This window comes from Nuphar pumila, chromosome 7, assembly GCF_984573655.1.
Source record: "Nuphar pumila chromosome 7, dmNupPumi1.hap1.1, whole genome shotgun sequence".
Classification (NCBI taxonomy): Eukaryota; Viridiplantae; Streptophyta; class Magnoliopsida; order Nymphaeales; family Nymphaeaceae; genus Nuphar; species Nuphar pumila.
Window position 1 is genome coordinate 120,441,011 of NC_143255.1, and position 15,503 is coordinate 120,456,513.

At 40.0% G+C, this 15,503-nt stretch overlaps 1 protein-coding gene across 1 annotated transcript; it reads left to right on the forward strand.

Moving 5' to 3' along the window:
* Positions 1 to 968: 968 nt before the first annotated feature.
* On the forward strand, positions 969 to 7,959 carry LOC149833217 (GDSL esterase/lipase At5g14450-like). The gene is made up of 5 exons (XM_090013387.1): positions 969 to 1,176; positions 1,329 to 1,495; positions 1,729 to 1,734; positions 4,664 to 4,934; positions 7,709 to 7,959. The coding sequence occupies exons 1-5, from the start codon at positions 969 to 971 to the stop codon at positions 7,957 to 7,959; spliced, it is 903 nt and encodes a 300-aa protein (XP_089869513.1).
* The last annotated feature ends 7,544 nt before the right edge of the window (positions 7,960 to 15,503 follow it).

A 15,503-nucleotide genomic window follows, 5' to 3' on the forward strand; every position in this document is an offset into this window, starting at 1 on the left:
TTGGTTCCTCCTGGGTCCGAACCAAACCCGACCCCTTGATACCCTAATGACATGTCTTCCAGCGATTTCCTTATTGAAAAAAAAAAGGTTATGACATGTCTTTGATAATGAAGTGCCCAAAAAGGCTCCCCACATCTGGCTAGGTGGGTCGACTTAAGGCTTTGAAGTTGGAGTTTAGGAGAGTTCGATACCTGAGGTGGGGATCCTTTGCCGCAAGGTCTAAGCCAAATGAGAATCTATCCTCAAAGGGCAAAGGGGGAGTACTTGTGGAGTTTTACACTGCAAGCACTACCACTAGCGCTGCCGCTGTAGGTTACCTACAGCAGCTTCTGCCCTAATTTCCATTGTTTGATCAACAGCGGCAATTTTTCAAATTGCCCGCTGTACAAACTGCCGCTGTTTCTTCCTTTTTGTTGTAGTGAGCCCACCGTCAACGTGATACCTCTTGGCATAGCGACAAAAGTAAAAAAAAAACGGCAAAATATCACCGACCAAAAACTCGTGAGAATTTGATTTTTTTTTTTTAAATTCCCACAATGAAAAATCTGATTTTTTTATCAAGAAATATAAATAAAAGATATTTAAAAATAAAAACCACATGATTTTTCATGATAGATAGCCGATAAAAACATAAATATCACATTTAAAACATGATATTTATGTTTTTCACGGAAAACTCGAGAGAAATTACCGTTTCTAACTTTCGGGTAATTTCTCGTGATATTTTCGTCAGATTTTCATAAATGTAGCGAGATTTGTCAGTATGCCTGTTGGCCCGTATATATAAGCTGTCCAAACCATAACAGTGGTTTTTGCATATTACATAATAAAAACAACACATGTGGGTGTAAGATTATTAGTTTCAAGTACATCATGGTTTACAGTGTTCTGTTTGGAGTCATGGGTATATACTGTTCAAAATTGGAAAAACCAAATGCCTAAAGTTCTAAGATGTTCAATTCACAGCTATGGAACTGGGCTTACCATTTCTGCATGCGTACCTGGACTCTGTCGGACCGAATTTCCGGAAAGGAGCAAATTTCGCGACCGGTGGATCGACGATTCGCCGACAAAATACGAGTTTTAATCAAGGTGGTGCTAGCCCTTTCTCGTTAGACTTCCAGTTAGGTCAGTTCATTGATCTGAAAGCAAGGTCCAATGAATCTTTCCATGAAGGTAATAAACATGTATGATGTTGAAATAGTTGTTTCAGTAGATTACCCACTTCAGAGGGGAACTTGGTCATAAAAATAAAAATTTATTCAGTAATTGATATATACTTGAATCCTATATACATGGTTACTCAAAATTTTACTGCTGCAATTCAGGACTCTGGTACAAGGGCCTACTTCCTCCAATGGCCACTTTCAAGGATGCCTTGTATACATTTGATATTGGACAGAACGATTTAGTTGCCGGATTCAGATCGATGTCGATGGATCAACTCCGGTATAGCATCCCTGACATTCTTGCTGAACTATCAAATACCATACAGGTAATAAATGAGGTTTTTTCCCCATTTTTACCCCTTCTTTTTATATATTTACACCGAGAAACCACCCCAACATCATAGACCTAGCTGCACTGGCTTTGCCTGACTTAGCTGTCTTGGAAGTAAAACTCCATGGGCTTACCTACTTTTTTTCTATTCCCTTTCAGATTTAAATTCACTTTTACTGACATTTTAGTGGCAGATATTAATGCCACTAAAGCCTGTGGTTTTTGTAGCTTATGGTAAGCTATGGGGTTGGTGGACTACTCGGGTTTTACTTATAGTGATCCTTGTCCCTAGGATCGTTATTAAAAGAGAGAGAGAGAGAGAGAGAGAGAGAGAGAGAGAGAGAGAGAGAGAGAGAGAGAGAGAGAGAGAGAGAGAGATTTAAGCATCATATTAGCAGCGGCGGAGCTATATTGTGGGTAGGGACCCAAAAAAAATGCTCAAACAGTAATGGGTCAGGGTGAGGGTGGCCACCACTTGAGCGCTTGACCCAAATGGGTCAAGGCCAAAGGCGTAGCTAGGGGGGGGGGGGGGGGGGGGGGGGCAGTTTTTTTTTTTTTTAAAGCCCAGTCCTAGCCCAGCCCTGATTCCATATGAAATAGATTTTTATTCATTTTTGAGCCCAGCCCTGACTGCAGCAATAGTTTGATTTGTCCATATGAAATAGATTTTTATTAATAATTGTAGCCATTTTTTTTTATCTCAAAAAATTTTTTTGGGGGGCCACTACAAGAAAAATGCTAATTAGCGACGAAAATTTGCGACAGATTTTTTCCGGCGTAAATTTGCGACAGATCAGCGAGCGAAAACTATTTGTCGCGAACATTTGAAATATTTGCAAAATTAGCGACAGAAATATATTCATCGCTAATTAGCGACGGATTAGCGATAATGTTTTTTTGTGGCCAAAACACTACAAAAAATGATAATTAGCGACGGAATTAGCGAGAGAATTTTTCCGCCCCTAATCCGTCGCTAATTAGCGACGGATTAGGGACAGAAAAATTCTCTCGCTAATTTTCGATTTAAAACCGTCTCGCCTGAGGTGCGAAATTTCCCCTCCCCCCGTTCGAAAATTTTCTTCCCTTTGTTTTTCCCTCATCCCGTTCGATTTAAACCATCCCCACCTTCCTCTGACGATGCGTAACGACCTCTCGCACCATGGAGGTCGACCTTCTCAGGCACATCTCGCACCATGCGCAACTTCTGCAGCCGCTCTGCAGCGATCCCTTCGTCCCCGTCTCATCGTCCAGCCCGATGGCACCTCTCGCACCATGCGCAACTTCTGCAGCGATCCCTCCATCTCCGTCTCGTATTCCAGCCCGATGACACCTCCATTCTCAGGCACCTCTCGGTGGAGATTGCTCGGGCACCAATGGCACCTCCATCCTCCGCGTTGTTGTCCAGCCCGACGCCTCCTGCAAGTTCTCTCCCGTGAACCCTGGCTACGCCGCCTGCCTTGACCGCTCCTCCCGGCGGTGCCCCTCGGCAGTCTCCACCGCCTGTCCCGCCTCTCCCTCGCCGGATCCCGTCTCCACTACGACCCTCGCCGGATCCCGTCTCTCTCGTCGGATCCCGTCTCCAGTCGTGACTGGCTCGCTGCGGAAGAGCGTCCCGACGCCGGTTCTGTACAAAAAAATTGCTCCCTGCCGGAGAACGCGCCGGCAGCGAGCAATTTTTATTTTTTATTTTTAAATTTAACGACGGATATTATCCATCGCTAATTTAAAATAGCGAAGGACTCGCGATGGATCATATCCGTCGCCAATTAACGACGGAATTAGCGGCAGATAAGTTGTGGCACTACTTAGCGTCGAAAAATTCGCGATGAAAGTTATCCGTCGCTAATCCGACGCTAATCCGTCGCTAAACAGTTTAGCGACGGATTAGGGACGGATTAGCGACGGATTTAGGTTGTCGATAATCCACAGGTTTCTTGTAGTGGGTGCTGCCCCCGAACCCCCGACTATCAAACAATTTTTTTCTACACCCCTATTTGCCCCCCCCCCCTCGCATGAATCCTAGCTACGCCCTAGTTAAGGCATAGGTGAAAAAACTCGTCCGAGTCAAAACATTGACTCGGTCAGAGCAAACACCCAAGTCAGTTTCTCATCTGAAGTAAAACCGAAAGTTGCCAAAAATCAGTAAAAATTTGGAATAAACTACTGAAACTCGTCTGAGTGGTGAGTTTTGGAAGAATCGTCTTAGTTTTTGATCGAATATTTGTATGTACTTTTTATTATTTAGAAAATTTATTTATAAAATATAAAAAAAATTAGTCATCCATGTTGACTGGCTGAGTCACAAGTGGGACCCAAAACAATTTTTTGGCCGAGTCACCCGGTGGGCCAACTATAGGTCATGGTGAGCTCGAGCCAAGTGTGGTGAGTACATACCCACCCCGCTCTCTCTCTATCTATCTATATATATAAATACATATATTTATTTCAGAGATTAAGGTATTGGTTAGCATTTTTTTAAATGATGCAAATGTTTACTTACAATTTTTGGGCGTTTGTGTTTTTTTTATACATCATTAAGCAAGATTCCATTAATGAATGCTTGATTTTGGTTATTATTTATTAAACTCTTAAATCTTTGATTTTTTTATAAAATTTAAAATTTTTATTTGGTTTCTTAAATGCTATAAATATTTAATTGAGCATTTTTATCTTTTTTATTTCAATCAACGATAAACATGATTCCTTGAATAGATTTGATTTTGGTTAGAATTTTAGGGTTTTATGTTTCTTTTCAATTAACATATCATGTTGTTAAAGTTTGGGGTTTTGATTTGTTTTTTTTACTGTGCATTTGTGCCAACCCTAGTTTAGATTCCTGCCCGGCATACTAGTACACTAGCAAATTAAGGCAAACTTATCCCACTAAATTTGGATGGTGCAACAAATTTCATCATAGTTGATAGGGTTAGGGTGGGCCAGTTTTTGGTATGGGAAAAATTAATGTCATCTCAGTGAAGCCCAACCTGGCTCAACCAATTCACATATAGTCGGGTTTAAAGAGATCAACCCGACCCACTTGGAATCCAAGGCAATAAGACCCGAGCCCAGCCCGATCCCAAGAAGGCCTAGGTCAGGCTTTCGACAGGCCTAGGTCTAGGTCTATTGATGGCAGAAATACTTGACCTGTTTGGTTTTCATGCAGACCTTGTACTGGCAAGGGGCAAGGTGGTTTTGGATCCACAACACAGGTCCAATTGGGTGCGTGCCTTATTCGGTCATATTTAACCCTTCTAAGGCTGGAGATGTGGATGAGGTTGGATGCATACAATCTCATAATGAAATTGCTCAGGAGTTCAATAGGCAGCTCAAGGAAATGGTCTCACAACTGAGGAATGAGCTCACACTTGCTGCACTCACTTATGTGGATATCTACTCTGCAAAATATGCATTGATCAGCCAAGCCACCAATCTAGGTAATTAATTTTTTTTTCTTTTTCTTTTTTTGCTATTGGTTTTTTAACAGGGGTGTCAACCGCTCCGGTTTTCCCGGACCTGACCCAAACCAAACCCTATAGGGTACGGGTATGGCGATAAATAAGAAGACCCGATTAAGACCCTGGTCCAGACCCAAAGATCCGATTAATACATAGACCCCAGTATAGTTTGTGAAATTTTATACCAGACCCGGACCTGACCTGAGTTCCTATTAAGACCCACAAATTTTCAATGTAAAAATGATAAAAATATGGTTTTAACAAATATGGTCTGGGCTCTGGTTCATGTAGCTTTTATCGGATCCGGGTATGCTTTTCCTTATAGTGGATCCAGTTATAATCGGGTCTGGACATGATACCGTACCCAAAAATCAGGTCCAAGTCAGGTTCCACCTAGGTCTAAACCAAACCCGGCCCGTTGACACCCTTAGTTTTGAAGTTATATGGGTCAGAATATTGGATACTTAAGAGTTTGATCAACCCCATAAAATAGAAATGTGACAAGTCTAGTGGGTCCAATAAGTTAATCAGGTTGGATCAGACCCGAGTTGGATCCACTGGACCCGAATGAGCCAACGAAGATCAGAAACCCTACAAGAGGAACCAATTACTGTGATATGTTAAATGGCAGAGGTAGCACCAAAAAGTGTCATTTTGAAAATATAGCATTTCATCATGACATTAACATGACAAAGCCCTTCTTCAGTATTTTTTATATTATTTATTGTTGTATGTACATTTTTATATATTTTTATTTTTATGTATGCCCATATTTTCCTGAAAAAAAAAGCAGATTTTTTAAAAATTAGTAGATTTTTCTTTACTGAGTTTTTTCTGAGGACTAGAATTGTGACATCACGATCAAGCAGGGCGCTTTTAAGGGTTTGCTTACCATACACTTAAAGGGCCTTTGCTTGTATACAAAGCTTTAGGTCTGACCAATCTAGGTCAGTTTTAGTTGGGATATGGTCCCACAAGGCACAAGCCAGGTCTGGTCTGATTTTCGAACCCACTCACTAAAAAGAAAGCCCAGATTTGAGAAGTTCAGTCTTGTTTCAATTGCTATTTTCTATATGTTTTTTTTTTAATAGGCAAGTTGGGCTTAGGTAGGGTTGTCAACAGGTCTGGTTTACCGCGACCAAACCTTATAGGGTCGGGGTATGGTGATAAATAAGAAGACCTGATTAAGCTTTGGGTCGGGTCCGGACCCAAAGGTTCGATTAATACAAGGATTCAGGTATAGTTTTTGAAATTTTATACCAAACCTGGGCCCAACCCGAGTTCCGATAAAGACCCACAGTTTTTCAATGTAAAAGTGATAAAAAATATTATTTTATCGAGTGTGATTTGGGTCTGGTTCATGTAGTTCTTATTGGGTCTGGGTATGATTTTTCTTGTAGTGGACCCGATTAGACTCGGGTCTGGATCCGATACAATACCCAAAAATCAAGTCCAAGTCTTAATCGGGTCCGAACCAAACCTGACCCATTGACACCCCTAGGGTTGGGCAGACCCCATCAGTTATAGAACATACTATTGGGTTTTGAGCTTGCAATGTCCCAACACATTGTGACTTGCACTAACAGCTCCTACCAAACAAGCGGTGCTATTTTGTTAATGTTAGTGAACCATTCACTCACAACTAGGGATGGCAGTGAACCATTAAATCGTGGTATTTATGTTTTTTTCATAAATCTCACGATATTTTGAAAATCTCGCGAGAAATTGCCATTTTAAACTTTCAGGCAATTTCTCACGATATTATCGCTAGATTTTAGTAAATCTCGTGATATTTGTCACACTGATTCCAAGTTCATGTCTGAAGGGGCAGTGCTGGACATTCAATTCAGGACTGGTATTTGATGGACACTATGGGTGCATTTGAATGCCCTGGATCTGAGATCTGAGGGTTGGATCTAACATGGGGCCCACGCTAGATCCTCCAGTCCTGCAAACAGAAGTTCTTATATATAGTGAGAAGTTATTGTCATATTGTATATGACGTTATATTTATGAAGGTGTATGTGGGCCCCCACATTTTACTTGTTCACTAGCCATATCAATCAAAAACCCCGAAAACACATGGTTTTCTGACCTGAATTTTCTTTTTCTTTTTTTTTTTGTGGGGGGGGGGGGGGGGGGGGGGGGGGGGGGGTGGGGCAGCGTTAGATCTTCAATTTTGAGATGCCATCAAATCTTATGGGGTTAGGGTTTGGTGATAAATAAGATGGCCCGACTTGAATCCGGGTCAGAAACAAAGGGTCCGATTAATTCATGGATCCAGGTATGGTTTGCAAAATTTCGTACCAGACCCAGCCCTGACCCAAGTTTCGAATGAGATCTGCAAATTTTCAATCTAAAAAGGATAAAAATATTATTTTATCAGGTATGATTTGGGTTTGGTTCATATAATCTTTATAAGATCTGGGTATGGTTTCTCTTATGGTGAATTCAATTGAACTCAAGTCCAGACCCGGTACCATCATGACAAAATTAGGTCTGGGTCTGATTCCACCTGGGTCCGAACCAAACCAAACCCAACCGACACTCCTAATGAGGACTCATTCTCCCTCAGGTCCAAAGTTCTTTTGTGGGTCGGACCTGAGTCAATTCCCTCTTTTCCCAGCCTTGCCTAATGTCCATCCCCATCTATTGAAATGTAACCAAGATTGCTATTTCAAAAGGAAAATTCATACTTTGTAAATAGTTAACTGGTAGAAAATGACCTACATATATACTGGGCTAAGTTGCAGGTTTTGTTGACCCCTTCAAGATCTGTTGTGGACATGCTGGTCAGGATTACATTGTCAACTGTGGGAATACACTGACTATGAATGGCACTAAAGTTCATGGATCTTCATGCAGTGATCCATTAACCTATATCAGTTGGGATGGGGTCCATTACACGCACGCCGCGAATCAATTGATCACGAAGCAAATAATTAATGGCTCGCTCTCGGACCCTCCGGTCCCACTTGCTGCAGCATGTCATCGGGTCGACTAGGAACCGTTCTCGCTGCAATGTGGAGTCCAAGATCATGAACAGGTCCTTACTAGTAGTGTGTATGAATAGTGTTAGCATGGAAGTAGTACTGATAGAATGATCAGCTACTTATAGTTAACACGGTTTTACTCAGTTGTGTAGCCATGTTCTTTGGTCGGGCTATGAAACATGCTATCTTTGTCACAGGGATACTCCAATCGGCTTGTGTGGTGTCCTCTTATGTACGATTCTTAATGAAAAATCATGCAAGAATGGCGTGTCCTTTTGGCCGTGCCCTTGTGACGTGGTATGGTATTTGAACATTATCTGGGTCAAGCAGAAGATTAAAACTAGTTCTGCATCACTTTTAATCATGGTCACAATTACTGCAGTTTTTTTTATAGGCAAGGCGTGGTTAGGCACAATTACTGCAGGTTTCAACAAAAAAAAATGCGATTTTATTGTGAGATTTTCAAAAACCAATACAATCCTGAAGAAAACACTGTATTTTTAAAATATCACCTATTTTAAAATGTCATATTTTATCGCAAAACTAATGCAATATTTATATATTTATATATATTTTTTATATTTCTAATGTTCTTTCTTATATCTTTTTGTATATTGTTATGTTTATTTAGATTTTAAATATATTAATATTTTCTCGAGATTTTTCAAAGAGACAATTTTCTTGAGATCTTTTGCCGAGAACATCCTCGTAATGGGCTTTTGTGACTATGCTTTTAGTATTATATGTGGTAGAGGTGTCAACCGAACTGGTTTACCCGGACCCGAGACCCAAACCAAACCTTATACCATACTCGATGATAAAGAAGAAGACCCGATTAAGAACTGGGTTCAGACCCGAAGGTCTGATTAATACATGAACCCGGGTGGTATAGTTTGTGAAATTTTGTACCAGATCCGACCCGAGTTTCTATTAAGACCCACAAATTTTCAATGTAAAAATGATAAAAAAAATATGGTTTTACCAGGTATGGTCTGGGTCTGTAATTATAATTTGCAATCATAGACACTTGACAAAATTAATTTTTCACATGGCATTGAAAACGTGCCTCACTTTTTTTTGTCAAAGACCTGTTAACTTATCTATGGTTGACTCAAATGGCACATTAGCTGCTTTACCTTTCCCCCCTCCAAAAAAAATGGCACATTGGCTGGCCTTGGTTTTGTAAAACCCTTGAGGCCTCTTTTGCCCAGAAAGGAATACACCCAGCTTTGACCATGCGGCCAGAGACGATACCTGTGAGTTTTGAATTTGTGACATCCTGTCAACTTGGTGACATTCACAAGACACCCCTACCAAGTGAGCTCACATGGAGGTTTTATTCTCTTCTTGGCTGCAATAGTGTGCTCAGAAATCTTGAGGCATATCACCAAGCGGAGGATCAAATGGATCAGGTGTGGGTCACATGCATCAAGGTTGAGTGAATTTTAAGCTGTAAATCTGATTATGAAGCTTGTAAGGCCCAAACAGTACAATGAATTAGATCTGAATCTAGTTTGAAATTCTATGTAGTGTTGTTAGTGTTTCGGACCGCCCAGCTTTTTACCTTGTTTGCTTGATGTATACCTCTTTGTTCTCTCTATGTATTGTAATGTGCTTTGCCCTAAGACCCTCATGTACTAAGTGATAAGGAACCACCTTTCTTTCTGCTATAAGTTCTTACATTCTTGCTCTTTTACTGCCTTGTTTCTTTTTATGTGATTGTATGTGTTTTTGTGTTAAGACATATGCATGCCCTTTGAGTAGGGATGGCAGTGGGGCGGGGCGGGGGACAAGGTCTCCACCCCCGCCCCACCTCAAGATTTTATCCTCCACCCCCACCTCCATCCCTGGCGGGGAATGGATTTTATCCCCCATCCCCGCCTTCATCCCCGTTTCATGTCCTCCATCCCCGGTTCAAACGAGGATGAGGCGGAGCGGGGCGGGGATATTGCGGGGAAAAGTGGTCGGGGCGGGGATGAGGCAGGGATCGTGGCGGGGACGGGGCGGGGAAAAGTGCACGTCCATCCCCGCCTCCATCCCCATTTCATACCCTTCATCCCCGGTCCAAACGGGGAGAGGCGGGGCCCCGCTTTCCCTCGGTCCACTGCCATCCCTACCTTTGAGCGATTGCTTGCGCGCATTCACGATGTATTGGAGGTGGCGAATTAGGATGAGTCAGGAGGGCCTTGGCTTTTAAGACGAGATAGTTAGGTCCACTGAAAATATGTTAAAAGACATTTTTACCAAGGAGGGCTCCACTTGTCTGGTATGAGCAGTTAGTGCATGTCACCTGTGATGGCACGTTGTGAGTTTGGACCCATTGGTATAGGTGATTGAATACCTGATGTAAAAGGTAAGGGCATTAATTTCCGGAGCTGTGTTAAGGAGAAAAAAAAAGCCAAAAGACATGTAAAAGACACAAATTTGATTTTATATAAACATTGAATATTGATTCAAATTCATGCCCAAATTTAGGTCAATTGGAATCTACTTTAAGGGCACTTTTGGAAGAGAGAAAAACTCTCATAGAAAAAAAAAAGTTTGGCGAGAGTTTTTGGTATGAGAAGTTTTTAAAAAAATAATTTTCCCTTGTTTGTATAGCATGAGAAAAACGAAGTGAAAAAAATGTGAAAAATGAGAGAGAGGAGGAGGGTTGTGGGTTTTGGTGATGGTGGGTGGTAGCGGTGAGATGGGTGGTGGGGAATGTAAAAATAAATTTTCTCTTGGTAGAAAATATTTTTTCACCACCCTCTATGAAGGAATGTTTTCTATCAAAAAGTGTACTTTATAGAAAAACTCTCTCAGCTAAAAAGTCACTATCGAAGGGTCGAAAAATTTGTACAATTTTTTTAATTTTGCATCACTTTTCTTACATTTTTTCTTGCACGTTTGGAAGAGAGAAAAACTCTCATAAGAAAAAACATTTTGCCTATGAAAGTTTATGATACGAGAAGTTTTTCAAAAAAAAAAAACTCGCTTGTTTGTGTAGCATAAAAAAAATAGTGGAAAATATGAAAAAAATCAGAGCGAAGAGGTGGAGGGTGGTGTACCGTGTAAAAATAAGGAAACATTCTTTCACCCCCTATAGAGGAATATTTCTATAAAAAAATATACTTTATATAAAAACTCTCTTAGCAAAAAAGTCTCTCGTTTGGAAGGGTAGAAAAATTTGTATGAACTTTTTTATTTTGCATAACTTTTCCTACAACTTTCTCGCTTCCAAACATGCCCTAAATTACAATGGGTTGTAAAAAAAAGAAATACCACAAGGTGCATAACTATGTTGGTTCAGGTTAGATTTGGCAAGACCATTTTTCAAACAGGTTAGACCCAAACCCAACTAAATTTGATTCAGGTTCAAGCATCGATCCACACTTCACTTAAAGCTTAGATCTATATGAATTAATGAGTTTAGGTATAGAATGAACAGACTTTATGCAAATGCAATTTTTAAATGAGTTAGAAATTAGACCCAAACCTAACCCAATTTGATTTGGATTCGACCACAACAATCATAGTGTATTTAAGAGTTTGGGTGTACAAGGTGGGGTACATTTTGAATGCTCATTTTTAATCAAGTCAGAAATTATCCTTTAACAATTATATATTAGTAAACTCTACTAAAGCTCAAAGATATGCAATCTATACTTGATTCAGGCAAGGAAAAAGTGACCCCAAAAGAAGAGGAGCTGAGAGGTTCTTTGTAAAAGTTGTGGAGGGATGAGGTAATGTGTTGGTTTCAAAAATCAAGAGTTTGAAGCCAAAAATTTAAACTAGGGTGGGCACAAAAGCACGGTAAAAAAATAAAAAATTCTTATGACAATAAACTATAGTAACAAGGGCAAAGAAATATAAGCTTTTGTTATAATAAGATTTAAATAAGTGAGAATTTGCACAACTTCAAGAAGTATGTCATAGTTGTTTGCAGTGTCAAGTGACCGACAGGTGAAGTGTAGGGGTAGAGATGTGCTGGATCAAAAGAGAGAAAGAGAGTAGGGTTGAGAAGAAAGATGGTCAGAGAGAGAGTGAGGCTTGGTGAGTTGGGTTGTCGCCTATCAAGGAGGAGCACAACAACTGTACCCACCCTGACCCAGCTGCTTGTTGGTCATTCATGACCCTAGTGGCCATGTTTCATGGAGGATTTCATGCATTGTGGAAAGAGGTATGCCCACTCTTTCTAGAATGCGTGAAACTGCCTGAAAGAGGGTCTTATCCAAATGAAACATGTTTTATTTGGATAAGCTTAATAGTGAAACTGTTTACCGATTTTTTCTCTTCAGAGAGAAAATCGGTAAGTCTTACAAGAGCAGGGTAATGGCTACCCATAAGGGTGAAATCGTCAACCCTTATCTTTCCATTAAATAAGGGAGAGGGCTTACTTAGGGTGAGACACTAATCTAAGAAGCACATCCCTTTCTGAAGAAGGTTGGTTACGACCTTACCTTCACCTTTGTTCTTCTATTCGTCTATATGCATCAAGTACTCTGATCCTTCAATGGTATCAGAGCACAGGTTCTTGCAGCGTGCAAAGACTCATCCACAACCCTCTATTGCAACTCAAGCTCGTCAGTCATTGCTTGAAGCCATCGTTCGTCATTCAAGCAAACACCGAAAATCAAAACATGAATAAAAAAAGAGGTTAGTGTGTAAGGCCCTCAAATTTTCGGAGAAAATTCAATACATGATAAGAATTTTTAGAAATATTTTTGTAAACCTACGTGAATCTTGGCACGCGCGCGCGCGCACACACACACACACACACACACACACACACACACACACACACACACACACACACACACACACACACATATATATATATATGCATATCGTGATACATTTTTTATCGAAACCCTAAATTTCATTCAAATGGCATAAAATTAATCGAATTTTAAATAAAAAAGTTTAAATGATTTAAAACCCTTACATTGTACATAATTTGGCAATGAATGTATTTCTAAAAGATTTATGGGTTTTATCGGAATTGAAGTTGAGCATTTCAAAAATATATATATATATACAATAATTTTTAAAGTGTAATTTTTTAACAAAGCCAGAATCAAATTTGTGGGATGTTTGGGCTCGACTTAGAGAGCTCAAACATAGACCCAGCTAGGTGGTGGCCTAGTTATAAATAACTCAAAGATTTTTAAAAGGAGCAAGTGCTCATTGGCCATAGGGGCGGCAGCCCCATGGCACTTTTGAAAGGTTTTCAAAACAAAAAGTAGGTTGAATGCCTATTGGTCCCTAGAGGTGGCAGCCCTGAGACATCTTTTGAAAGTTTTAAAACTTAAAGGGGCACAAAAAACCTTAGGCAATGTCGTTTTTGAAAAGATTTTAAAAGAATTTGAATAGAGGAATCTCATAGGGGGCGTGAGAGGCATACTTGAAATATTTCAAGTTTGCCATGGTCTGGATGGGTGTGCAACTTATCCCAACCATCTATTTTTTAAGATTTAATCTCAGGCACACAACCTAAAACCCTACCCTACTTAAACTTAAAGAAGAGAGAGAGGGTTCATTCTCTCTTCTCTCTTCTCTCCCCTAAGGGCGCCAACCATGCCCTTCTCCTCACCTCCTCTTCTTCTTCTCTCTCTCCCAACCGAATTCGTGAGCCCTTGTGTGAGGACCGAAACTCTCTCTTCGTTGCTTTTGTGTAGGGGAAGGTGCTGACGTTGGAACTTTTCCCTACACTCTAAGCCAAGAAGAATACCATCTCCTCCACTCTTTCGAAACCGTGCGGTACAAGGTGAGAATATATCGATATTTTCATTTCTTTATCGTTTTGAAACAATGTATGTTTCATTTCTTTTTATCAAACATGAAATTGAATCCTACAATGCATTTTTGAGTTGCATGGTGGATTCAGTGGATTAGAACTGTGCAAGATGCTGTTTGTTTTCATTTTTGTTTCATCCATATATTATGCATTACATGAGCACACACGCACGCGGTTTCCTTCATACATTCCAGTTCTTGTTTGTAAGAAATTTATGGTTTTGTGTGTGTTTGTAATCCTACAATATAATCCTACAATGCATTTTTTGTTTCATCCATATACTTTGATGGTTTTGTGTGTGTTTGTAATTCACATGATGCATACTTGACACTTGGTTCGTCCCGAATGACAAGAGGACATGAACATCACAGTAGGGTTATGACACTTGTTTTGCACATCTGGGTGCACTTTGAAACTCCATGACAAGTTATATTGGACGATGTGCCCAATTCGTGAGAAGAACACACTTATACTTGTTGTGTCATCAATCCTTAAATAATGAACGTGTGATGGTCGCCTTCACATACGAAGTGCTCTTTGTGACCGTGTGAGGCTTGAGCATGTGAATGGGTGGGCTAGACCTTTGTGTGTTGTTTGTGTTGCTCTGCGGGGGACACAAGGCCATATGAGCTTAAGTACCTCAAAATGAGAGAATGTTTACTAACTAAAGCCCTAAAAAGATAAACCATTCGGTCGCCCATTCACAAAATGATTCACCTTAGAGAGGGTGGATGGTACAACCTTGAGTGATCGGTCAATTTTACGACACATTTTCAGGAGCAAAGGCATTCTTTGACCTCTAGTCACTCAGAGTTAGGGAGGTCGATGTGACCTATTGAGGTGCTGTTACCTATGCAAGGTTTCTCTCAGCTACAAGTCGCCAACATGAGGTTTACTTGGTCTATAGGTACCCCGGTTATCACATAACATAGAATAATAAACGTCGGTGGTATTTTTCATAGAATGCGAGGTTCCTTTGCATACCCGAAGGAGTAATCATAATAGAATAATTAAACTAACTTGCTAACTACTGACTTATGAATTAATGCTTGTGTCGTAGTTTAATTCTTAGTTGTTTAACTGCTTAGTTGTTTAGATGCTTAATTTCATTGTCTCAGCATGGTAATTACTTGATGTTATTGCCTATTACTCTTGTTGCTTACTGTCCTTTACTTTTTACCGTTGCACTTGTTTAATTATTGCAAATGTTTCTTACTATTTCATCATGCTAAAGTTACTTATGTTGTTTTAGTACTTAGCCCTGTTGATATTTGCATTCATGCTATTACTATTTGTGTTTTCATAAATGGATAGTTGTAGATATTATCTCACCAACTCTCAAGAGTACTGACCCTATTTCACAGGGATACAGGTGATGACTGCTAGAGGTGCGATCGCAATGGCTGTGTGGCAGAGGCTTTGGACCCACACTTTGGACATACGTGGTCTTGGCACATGATTTGAAAAAAATCTTCTATTTTTATTTTCAAGAGACCATTTTGTAAATGAATTAATGCACATCTTTATTCGGTCTCATTTTATAAACCGATAGTAGAAGAAAGTTTCTTTTTGTTGATCTCTCTATAGCACGCTCAAAATTTCCAACTATTTTTTCCCTTATAGTTTTCCCGCTTGCACAATTTAAAAAAAAAATCTAAGGATTTTATAAGTTGGAATTTTGGGGCGTTACATAGAGTCTCTGTATTTACAAAACAAAAACAAAAAATCGAGTTTGCCTATGGCAATAAAAAAAAACAACAGAATTTTTTTCCCTTT

Excerpts from the sequence above, each read along its gene's own strand:
- LOC149833217 (XM_090013387.1), top strand. The coding sequence starts at position 969 with ATGGAACTGGGCTTACCATTTCTGCATGCGTACCTGGACTCTGTCGGA. Across the intron at positions 1,177-1,328 it reads CAATGAATCTTTCCATGAAG|GACTCTGGTACAAGGGCCTA; the intron begins GTAATAAACATG and ends GCTGCAATTCAG. Across the intron at positions 4,935-7,708 it reads CAGCCAAGCCACCAATCTAG|GTTTTGTTGACCCCTTCAAG; the intron begins GTAATTAATTTT and ends GCTAAGTTGCAG.